Raw genomic sequence first — 12,291 nt, 5'->3', positions numbered from 1 at the left:
ATGCTCAGGTTAACTTTATATTTTTAAATAACACTTTTTTAGCTTAAATTTATTTTTCCTTTAAAAAAAATTTATCCGTAAACAATAGTATTCTCCATATATAATATTTAAGCTAAATAAATTAAGCTAGAAATGAGTAAATGTAAAATTTGAACCTATAATTTCAATTTTTCAATTACTTTGTAAAGATATATATATATATATATATATATATATATATATATATATATATATATATATATATATATATATATATATATATATATATATATATATATATATATATATAGGATAATGCTAGATAAAAAACCCTAAAATTCTTAGAAAACTTTGGAAACCCAAAAGGGAAGCCATTTTTACCCAACCTCCCGACATTTTTTTTTTTGAAAAAAATTACACATGTAATATACATGTTTTAGAGTGTTTTGGGCCAAAAAAAACAAAAAAGCGCCGAAGGGATTTTTTTAAAAAAAATAAACAAATTTCAGCTCCTAACACGTGTTAAGCAAAAAAATCAGAATTTCGCTGAAAATTGCTGAAACTTGTTTTTTTTTTTTTTTAAAAATATTCCTTCGGCGCTTTTTTGATTTTTTTGGCCCAAAAGTCTTAAAAACATGTATATTACATGTGTTATTTTTTTCAAAAAAAAAAAAAATGTCGGGAGCTTGGGTTTTCTCGGGTTTTTTATATATATAGGGTTTTCTACCTAGCCCTACCCTATATATATATATATATATATATATATATAGGATAATGCTAGATAAAAAACCCTAAAATTCTTAGAAAACTTTGGAAACCCAAATGGGAAGCCATTTTTACCCAACCTCCCGACATTTTTTTTTTTTGAAAAAAATTACACATGTAATATACATGTTTTAGAGTGTTTTGGGCCAAAAAAAACAAAAAAGCGCCGAAGGGATTTTTAAAAAAAAAATAAACAAATTTCAGCTCCTAACACGTGTTAAGCAAAAAAAACAGAATTTCGCTGAAAATTGCTGAAACTTGTTTTTTTTTTTTTAAAATATCCCTTCGGCGCTTTTTTGATTTTTTTGGCCCAAAAGTCTTAAAAACATGTATATTACATGTGTTATTTTTTTCAAAAAAAAAAAATGTCGGGAGCTTGGGTTTTCTCGGGTTTTTTATATATATAGGGTTTTCTATCTAGCCCTACCCTATATATATATATATATATATATATATATATATATATATATATATATATATATATATATATATATATATATATATAACATTTATAATTTTGCATGAGTATATATGATATTTTGCAACTTTGCAGGGATACATATGAAATTCCGCTAATGGACAAGCTATTGGTAAGTCTGAAGAAGATGTAAACACCAGTTTTTTATTATCTTTAAAAGGTACAATTTCCTAATCACCACTTACCATACCATCTTTCTTTTTATTAAATCTTGAGTAAACTGCCATTTTGGTCCCTGAGATTTGGTCACTTTTGTCATTTTAGTCCAAATTTGAAACCTTTTACATCTGGATCCCTGTGGTTTCATTTTTGTTGCCATTTTAGTCCAAAAACAAAGTCAGCTCATATTTCTAAAAAAACCTGATTTTTTTTTGTCCTTTTCTGAAGGGCATTTTGGTCATTTTGACTGCCCAACTACCCACCCCTACCCCCATCCATGGGTCCCACCTATACATTCATGTGATTGCCTGCGATCCCAATTGTCGTCTTCTTCGTTCATTTCTACTTTTCATAAAACAGAGCACACAACAATAGAGCAATCAGAAAAGGACAAAAAACCAGTTTTTTTGGAAATATGAGCTGACTTTGATTTTAGACTAAAATGGCAACAAAAATGAAACCACAGGGAACCAAATATAAAAGGTTTCAAATTTAGACTAAAATAGCAAAAATGACCAAAACTCAGGGACCAAAATCGCAGTTTACTCTTAAATCTTTATATACTTTATACCTTATTATCCAAGTCCTTTTCAACCCAAATAATGTTTGTCATGGTCCCAACCCAACTAGATTTGTAGAACATGGTTACAATTACTTAGGATAAAGTTTATTAAAAAAAATACAAGGTTTACATAGGTCCACGTGTCTCAACCATCACGTACTCATGAAACAAACGGTAACATGAAGACCAACATCCGATTGCCGACACGTGGGTGGTGTGTGAATCATAAGCTATCATGGCCGTTGGATTGTTGATACGAGTCAAAGATCTAGAGAATATGTTGACTAAGCAGGGATCTTATCTTTAAAGCATGAGATGTTAATAAATTAATTTATGATAATTAATTTAATATATTAACACTGAGCTTCCACGTTAGAAACAATATCGTAAAAAACTTGTGACGCTATTGGTTGAGCTGTTTACAGCTAAATAACGCCAAGCTGACAGTCAGTCAAACCACGGCTTCTTTTCACGTGTATCAGTTATTCAATATTCAATTATGTAGTAATACATACATGCCAACAAACTATTATTCATTTGTTTAAACACGGCCACATGGTATACGAGTCCTTAAATTATTATTGTTATCATGCCTTTGTCCCCTGGTGTTTGACATGTTCGGCTCTTTGACGTCGGAGGCGGTTCGGTTCTTGGCTAGAGTTCAGCGTATGGTCTACAGTAACTTTTCGATCCCTTAGTGGCGAGGCTTTATTTTTAGTAGATTAGGGTTTTCTATTCAGAAGAGTATGACGGCGCAGTTTGCTGCTCGTATTTGCCTTAGTGATTGGAATGAATCAATTAAAAAAAAACTAGACGAGATTTCTATTAATATAAAATTTAATATAATATTACCCTTGTTTAACCTCACCACATCATTTATAAGCTACATAGTGACGGACCAGAAGAACGAGGAGTTTAATCAAATTTTTAGTGGTTACGATTGAGATTTTTACTTATAAATTACACTAAAAAAATTATATTTAAAGGGGGCGTCCGCACACCCACCCATGCACCTAGGTCCGCCCTTGAACCTACATTTGTTCTTTTTCCTTTTAGTTCCGACTTCCGACCACCTTTCGATATATGTCCAACTAAAATAATTCTTGTTTTTTTTAAGTTTCCTTTTATAATTTTAATTTTTAATATTTGATTTTTATAAAATTTTAAATGCATTGTTGTGACGGATGTAATTTTTATTTATGTATTAGTGTAATTTTTATTCGAAACGAAATTACGCGTGATAATGTATAAGTCATCTAGACACAACTTACAAAACGTTGCTTGTATTATGTTTTTGGCTCCATAAGACAATCTTTTTTAACTAAACCACCAGTGTTAGTGTACGCACACATACATTCTAACATTTTTTTAGAAAAAACTAAGCATTCATGTGTGTTTAATTGTTTTCCTTAGACAAGCCAATATACATTTTTTATCGAACCAAATCAATACTAACATCGATACCAATATCAATATTCATTTTCATAGTTTCGATCGACACAAAGCACATATTTGTATCTTTTTCAGCATCACATGACTAGGGGTGCAAACGAGCCAAGCGGCTCGAGAGCTACTCGAGATCGGCTCAATAAAAAGCTCGAAATGAGTCGAGCCTTATCGAGCCCGAGCCGAGCTTGAGCCTCAAAACAAAGCTCGTTTGTTTATCGAGCCCGAGCTCGACTCGTCGAGCCTTAGTGTAAACTAGCCAGGTCAAGCCAAGCTTATTTAAACTTATTTACAAGTCGACCTCGAACCTAAAAATAAGCTTATTTAGTAAACGAGCCTAAGCCCGAGCTTCACTTATCGAGCTCGCGAGCCTAAAAAGTCTATTATTTGTATTATTTTTATTTAATATACTAATTAATCGATAATAAACGAGGCGAGCTCGAGCTTGAGAAAATACAAACGAGCCGAGCTCAAGCCCGAGCTCTCATAAGTGAATCGAGCTCGAGCTCGAGCCTGGTCGAGCTCGAGCACCCCTGACTTTATTCATTTTTATGATTTTTGCTCGATTTTAATACACTTTGATATCGTTTTCGGTGTATCACAACTTTGTGTCGATAGTCTATTCTTTCGCTTGCTATACCTAATATCAGTACCGTACCGTTACCATTAAAAAAAACAAATTTTACATCATACTTAAAAATCAATTATTTTAGTATTATTAATTTGTTATATATAGAAACCAACTTGAAGGCAAGCCAAGCCAAGGCTACTCATCAATAAACTATCCTGGCTCATTCTATACGCACCCCCCTCTTTCCTGATTATACCCCCCCTTGTGAGAGGAAAACTGTCGGTCCCACGCAGGCCCCACCTGTAAGTATGTGAGAGGAAGGGGGTGAAAAAAGTAAATAAGGGGGGGTGTAGAAAGTAGCACCCTTTTAAAAACTTTTGACTCCTCGTCATCGGCTCACCGTGCATAGCACACGCATCTTGATCTTTCTCTCTCTATATATACATATATAAAAACACCCACAACCACAACACACACATATATACACACATACCGCACACACATCTCAACCATCAATTTCCACCGAAACCCTAATCCCCAAATCTCTCAATCCAATCCAATCCAATCCAATTCAATCTTCTCTATTCTGATTCCAACTGATCGAACAATAATCTCAATCTATGGCGAACGAATCGGTGAAAACTCGGAGTCAACTCAGTAGATTACAACGGCGTGCACCGGCGTCAATACAGGTAACTCCGGCGAGTCAGTGGAACGCTGCGATTCCGTTATTATCGCCGTTAGTTACTTCACCGGAGGTGAAGAAGAATTGTGTTAATAATAATAGTGAACAGGAGTGTCGAAGAGTTGTTAATAGTGATAATAAGATTTCGCCGGAGCCGGAAAAAGGTCCGGTTGTGTATAAGAAGTGGCAACATCCGGCGGCTCCGTTTTATTATGAGCCGGCGCCGACGACGTCGTTTTTGCAGTCGATTTGTACTGGTGTTGTTGATAGAACTAGAAGTTGATGATAGATACAGATTTAGGTTTCATCATCACATGTATTTTTTTTTTCTTTTATCTTTTTAATCTAATGGTGAATGATTTTATTTTGTTTCTCATGTTTTTTTATTGGCTTAACCTAACCTATGTAAAGTTATTGGGACTAAGTAAGCCGACAATTTCAGACACGAAACGACACAACTTTAATAGGTTCGTGTGTGACCTTTAATAGAATTTGTGTCTTAAATAGGTCGACACGATAAGACCTGTTAATTTTCGTGTCTTATCGTGTTCGTGTTTATCTATACCGTATTCGTGTCTTAACAGGTCGTGTCTGCCAGCTTGAGTCTTAACAGGTCATGTTCATGTCTTTGCAGGTTGTATTATACGCTTATAAGTTTTTTCATGTGTTAACAGGTTGTGTTCGTGTAACCTGTTTATTATCAGGTTCGTGTTCGTGTTTAAAAAAATTGACATGATAAGATTTCGTGTCATGTTCGTGTTTACCTGTTTCGTGTTTGTCTTATCTTATCTTATCACGTACGTGTCTGACAAGATATGCCAACCCTAGGGCCAACCTAAAAGAAGGGTATATTTGTCTTTTTAATAAGTTAATAACGTGTATACGTTTTTATGTCATAGTTTTGTGTTTTTGGAGCCTTGTTAGGAGGATTGTATTGTGAGACCCGCACGAGTGAAGGAAAACTTAATGCAATGTTATGAGATGGATAAGAATTGTGGAATTATGTTTGATGTAGACCGGGATGTTTGACCATTAACGTCATGTTTGATATTAGAATAGGATGTTTGACTATTAGTGTAGTGGTTAATGTAATGTTATGGGGTGGATAAAAGTTGTGGAATGATATGTATAATAAGATGTTTATGGCCCAACAATGAATAAATTTTAACGTAAAGGTCATTGATCGACATAATGTAATAAATGTCGTATAGTGACATACTTCAACGTTATAATGGTTGGTCGGACCATTAACATCATGTTTGACGTTAGAATAGGATGTTTGACCATCAGCGTGGTTAATATAATGTTATGGGATGGATAAAAATGTAGAATTGTGAAGTGTGATAAGATGTGGTTGACGACTAGAAGGCAACGTCATGTCACCAAACAATGAATAAATTTTAAGTAACGGTTGTTGATCGACGTAATGTAATAAAGGTCATAAAGTGACATGCTTCAACGTAATAATGGTTGGTTAGACATTATTTCATGGTTGGATCAAAACGTGTATTTAATGATGACGAGATAAAGATCATATCGTTATTGTGATAGAGTTAATGAAAGTGTTTATGATAAACATTATCTTCGTGTAATCAAGGTTGTAAGGCTGGGTGATGTGGAGTGGCGCTCCACCTCCACATCAGCCAATAACGCCCTGATGGCGCTCCACCTCCACCCCTTAGGAGTCAAAGGGGGCGCTAAAGGGGCGTCAAAGGAGTTCTTGTGAGGGTAATGGTGGACATTAATAGGGAGGCTCTTGTGAACCCCATATTGCAGGTGAGGAAACCAATCAAAACCCCACATTTGGAGGGGGGTTCATAGCCAAACCACATCGGGTGGCCTGAAATAACATGACTAGAAATCGGTTATAAAGTAATTTCATAAAAGTAGAATTCATCGATAGACACTATTTTCAAGTAATTTAGGTTAAGTGTAGGCATGGTTCTAATTTATATCAACACTAGTTTAAGATCCTGCGATTTTCGCGGGTGGACTAACACACAAATACATAACTTTAAATTGTTGAAATAATTCTTTGAAAGAAATAAACGTTCAAGTAACGAAATCCATCCCTCTACCAAAGGGTACGTAATGTCAAACGAAGTTAGAAAACCAACGCACTATTTTTACGATCTAATTAAACAAACAATACAAATACCGTTCGGCTCTTACACACACGTCCCAACGTATCTGAAAGGTAAAATAAAACACACTATTTTTACGGTCATTAATATTATATGTAAATGACTTGCTTTAATCGAATCTATTATAAAGTCAAAAGAAGAATATTTCTGTAGTCGAAAGAAGATAATTGAACTCTACATGTTTGGTATTGTTTACATATTGGTTTTTGTTTGCTTATGGTGGGTTATATTTACTTATTTTGAAAGGGTCTTGTTATTTATCTTTGTAGAGTTGTTTAGACTAATTGAAGTGGTAAGGTTTAGTTGTGGTTTCAGTGTATTGGCTACCTTTACATAAGGACCTTGTTTGTTTAAGGCATATTATTTTTGAGTTGTTTTTCACTCTTTGGGGGCAGGTGGAGGTGCTTCAACATCAGTCACCAATGATTTTATTTTAGTTAGGATATGTTTTTCTAGTATGTTTTAATGGTTAACTGTACAAACTCTTTTTTCTAAAGCCTTTTTAAACACCCCGACCCGAAACTTGTTTTGACCTGGACCCGTTTCAACCCGAAACAGAACATCCATTTTTAACTGACCCATTTTGACCCACCACCCGACCTGCTTGTTTTGCCCGGTCAGGTCACTGATAACAACATATGTATAGAAAACATCAGTAACATCAAATATAAAAGTGACTGAAAAGGCCGGAAAACCACGAAAAAATGAGCACATACCACATTTTTGTCAAAGGAAGAAATTCATACCACCATCAAAATATGTAGTCATTTACATTCCCTCATTAACCCACATCAAAAAACAATAAAAAATACAAATTTACAAACATCATAGAATAATCCATATGAAATTTTATTTGGATAAACTCAAACTTAAGACTCTCTTAAGTTGTTATATTAGATAAGCATTCAAATTCAGATTCCTAGGTGCATCCAGTTAATAAAGCTTCATAGAATAATCCATATGAAAAAACCCTAACTAATTCAAGATTCAATAAAGTATAACATGTTCCACAACTTGCCCCTTAAATCATTCAAATAACCCGAACAACTTGATCTCTGATCCAATTCTGGATCCTTATCTGTAAAAACAAAAATCAGAAGTGTTATTAGTGTGGCTGCTCAGAAAAATTAATGACTAAATTCACATTAAAGAAATTTATAAAAGTGAGAATGATAAAATGATAATCTAACAATTTTTAGATAACCTTGCAATGTATAGCTTTTCATATGCTTCTTCTCCACATTCCTTGCAATAATTCCTCTTCCCCCTTTTTACTCTTTTTCTTCATTACCTTCTCTCTGATTTCATCCTCAATGACAACAAACTCAACATTATAAGTTTGTAAATCCAACAATGATGATCGAATATCGACGGACTATAACATACATAGCAAAGGAAGGAACTAAAAAAATCCAAGATTGTGTAATTACAGATTGTGTTTTCACAAACTGAACTAAGGAAGCAACACTAACATAAGCCTAGAGAGACAGTACTGTACCCACCCCATGACCAGATATATAAAGCTAGTTTAAATACCCTTGTGTTACACGGGTTTCCCAATGTCAAATTTGCCCCCACGCATTGCTGCAAGTACAAAACACATATTTTATTAGAATTTGACGCTAACTACAATTTTAGCTAATTCATTACAAACCAAATGCATGTTTACATAATGAAAAGAACCTGCAATATCAAAGGTTTGCCATCTCTCAGTCTCTAATTTAACCTATATATAAGAGACCATAAAAAAATAAAAGATTCATACCTACAGATGAGTAGAGATGGATATTGTATCAAAGAAAAAAAAAACATAAGTTTAGGAGTTTACGAAAAAATACTTCATATGGCCAAATGCAGTAATACCAACCTGTCAAGTTCAAACTTAAAGCCCACTACAGAAGAATGAAAATTTCTCCAACTTCTCCTTGTGATTATTTACAAGCTACACTATAAAACATATCTACACAAAAAATGAAGAATAAGAAAAACAGTTTAGTATGTATGGAGAACTCCCTAACTTCAAAACCTGAAGAATAGTGACCGTAAAAAATGAAGAATCTTTTTTTACCTGAAACCTAGATGTTGAATGCTTGATGAATGAGTGGTTGTAGCTTCATTTCCCAATCAACAAAAATATGACTCATAACCCCACGACAACAACCAATAAAGTATAACAAATTACTTGAATAAGTTCAGAACTTAACATATCTCCATGCCTTCAAATAAGCCAAACACTACCATTTCTACATTATTTTAGCATAAAATTTGAATACTTAGTAGCAATGATTAGATTTACCACTACATACATTAGATATACAAAAGATCATATGAAAACCTTGAATTCATGAAAGTGTATCTCTAATTTTGGCATCAGATGCATTAAAAATGTTTGTACCAGATATATCTAGAAACCTTCCGATGATGCAAGAGTGACTTCGCTGAAGTGTGGATGTTCAAGTTGTCGATTTTTACAGAGACGACAAACAACCAAAACCTTTTGGCTCTTCTGCCACCGCTCCGGCTCCATCTCCTGCACCGGCTCTGGTTGCCGATGCTGATACTAAAAGACCTTTCACACAGGCATTTCAGCGAGCACCTTGTATGCAAAATTTTAAATACAATGGAACAATGCAAGTGTGATTCAATTCAGCCCATAATCATAAGTTTATATAACAAATCACTAAATCCCAATATTACACACCTTGTTTATAGATTTCTTTCAAAATGCAAAGCATATACATCGCAGATATTGAATCCAAATAAAAAAAGAAACCCACAAAAAAAATAACATCTACGGATTGATTCGGAAACCCTAATATACACATATTGCTTTCGAAAACCAAAACAATATCGCAAATCATAAAAAAAGAAACCCACAAAATCCTAAACTGTTATAATAAAATATCATTTTTATAACTATGATCACTATATTTGCAATTAATTTAAAAAAGAAACCCACAAAATCCATCTCATTAAAGTATGTTATGGTTATTACAAAAGTTATTTATGTAACAAAATTGTGAAGAATGGGATGAAAGTGATAACCTTGTGAAGTGCGTGTCCAAGTTCATGTACGGATACAGATATGATAGAAGATACACACATATACCCAATATCAGCTACTGATATGCTATATTTGAAAACCTAAATCATATACGTAAGAGTCAGAAAGGAAGGATGTAACTTTAATTTATATCATCTCATTATGTCAGAATTTTGAGATCAGTTCAAAGAACGGAAAGTTTGAGATGCCTACCGAAGAGTAGAATCCCAAGATAGATCCGTCTAGAATATTGTTAAGCCATGGATCCCATTGTATAGATTCAAAGCCTTAGCTGGTTCCAATAACATAATCTGATTAACATTAAATCAACGAAAAAACATCATATTTCTGGTTCAAAAAGTAAATCTAGTGAGAAAGTGAGTTTCGTACCACTATAACGCCGATCAAAGTGGTCAAAGCTCCGGACCCCACCAACGTCCCTATGAAAACTCCATTATATTAGTCACATGCCCACCCATCAACAACGCGCCAGAAAACTCCAACACCGCAGCCATTATCACCGCCTGCCGGAGCGTCAAAGCTCCGAACCCCACCAACGTCCCCATGACTTCTCAAATCAAAAGCCCTACAATTGAGATATCGAACGGATCAAACATCAATTAGCCATAAATGAAATAAAAAAGAAGCAGTTCAATTTTAAGAATGGTGACAGAAGAACAACGAAATAGCTCAATAAAGAGCACAATCAACACTTGATTCACTATCAAATAACTTGATCTTATGTCTTCTTTGTATGTCGAGTTTCATCCTCAAGGTTGTAGAAAAACGCAGTAAGATCTTGATTTAGTTTCTTAAATTTCCTTATAAGAACATCTTCCCATTCAGATGGTTGGCTCGCGCGATGCGGCATGGATTTTATATGTACACATTTTCAATCGGTGTCTTACCTTCAAAAAAAAAAAAAACAATTTACAACCTTAAATGTTACCTACGGTATGCAATCTGACCCGTTACTAAAAAAATCACTTGTAACGTGGATTAACAGTAAAAATGTGTAATGAAACCCTAAAAATATACACAAAACCCTAAACACATTCTTAGATATTCTACTTCTAATTACACAAAACCCTAAAAATATAGAAGATTAACAGTAACGAAACAAACAAATTGCAAGCTACCTACAAACATTAAAAACCATTAAATAAAACCAACAACTGCTTGAAGGTTTCAAGCCCTAATTTTAACCTGCCTACAAAATCCTCAACAATTTGGACCAAATTAAGTCACATATTAAGAGTTTGTGGGGAAGAAACATCAACTGAAACATATAAACGCAATAAAACCAATGAGGATAAACGTATTTGGAAAAGAAACATCACCGATTGTAGAACATGAATCATAAAAAAACAAAATTAACTTGATAATTAGTCATAATATCCATAATCGTTCAAGCATATTAGGAAACCTAACCTTATTCGAGAACCAAATCAACCATCACGCGAGATGAAGAAGATAGAGGGGGTGGTCGCAAGCACAAAGAACCAGAGTGTGGTGGCCATAGATGCAGCGTATGAGTATTAGGGTTTCTGCATACGGAGGCGGATGAAAGAAAAAGAGGTGAACATAGAAAAACCTTTAGGCGTGATGTGCCAAAGCAACGGTTGAAGATGATAAAGATGTTTGAAATCGCCAGAGATTCACTATAAGATAATTAGGATTTTTGAATGATACGGATGAAAAGAGTGTTTGAGAAGCCGCTTGTTATTGACAAAACAAATTGCCGCTCAAAATCAATATGTGAGGAATATCACATTGCCAGGTGGCAAGTAATGGTTTAAGCTAATGACAAGTGGCACCAAAATGTTTTGTTTTAATATACATTATAGATGTCCTATTTCTGCTCTAGCATTATTCTTTAATCTAAAGTTAACTTCTAGATAAACATACCAACAAATGCATATTGATACATATTTTATTCTTATGCAAAAAAAAAAAAGTCCGAAAAATGGAGGTGCAACTTCATAAATAACCTAAGTTTTAACTCAACACATATCAAGAAAATAATAAAATAAGAACATTACTTCAAGAATTACTTATAATATCAACGTCCCATTATGTATGGTAAGATTTATTTACGTATGGTAACTTGTTATGAATATTGTAACATTATGATTAATTAGTCGAAAACCTTTAAAAGCGAAAACGACCGATAAATCAATGCTAGACTACCTCTATTAGTACACCCCATAATTCCTTCCTACACTAAAAAAGGTCTAGTAAGTAATATGACGAAATGTAACATTCCTTAAGGAAGTAGATGTATTCTACACTTCATTCACACCCTTTATCATCTAGTAAATCTTCGACCGACCAACTGTGTTTTGGGGATGATGAAAGATGAAGTCGTCATCCACCCACTAAGTGTAAGAGGTGGCATGTGTCTCACGTTTTGCCTTCTTCAACATATAATGTGTCCTCTTATAGCCATTGACATCACA

At 34.0% G+C, this 12,291-nt stretch overlaps 1 protein-coding gene across 1 annotated transcript; it reads left to right on the top strand.

Annotated features, from left to right (window-relative positions):
- The first annotated feature begins 4,345 nt into the window (after positions 1-4,345).
- LOC110900302 (uncharacterized protein At4g14450, chloroplastic) lies at positions 4,346-5,016 on the top strand. Its single transcript, XM_022147200.2, has one exon. The coding sequence runs from the start codon at positions 4,581-4,583 to the stop codon at positions 4,926-4,928; it is 348 nt and encodes a 115-aa protein (XP_022002892.1). The 5' UTR covers positions 4,346-4,580; the 3' UTR covers positions 4,929-5,016.
- The last annotated feature ends 7,275 nt before the right edge of the window (positions 5,017-12,291 follow it).

Source organism: Helianthus annuus, chromosome 13, assembly GCF_002127325.2.
Source record: "Helianthus annuus cultivar XRQ/B chromosome 13, HanXRQr2.0-SUNRISE, whole genome shotgun sequence".
In the NCBI taxonomy this organism is placed as follows: domain Eukaryota; kingdom Viridiplantae; phylum Streptophyta; class Magnoliopsida; order Asterales; family Asteraceae; genus Helianthus; species Helianthus annuus.
Note: the sequence above shows the minus strand (reverse complement) of the source record. Positions and strands in the feature narration are given on the sequence as shown.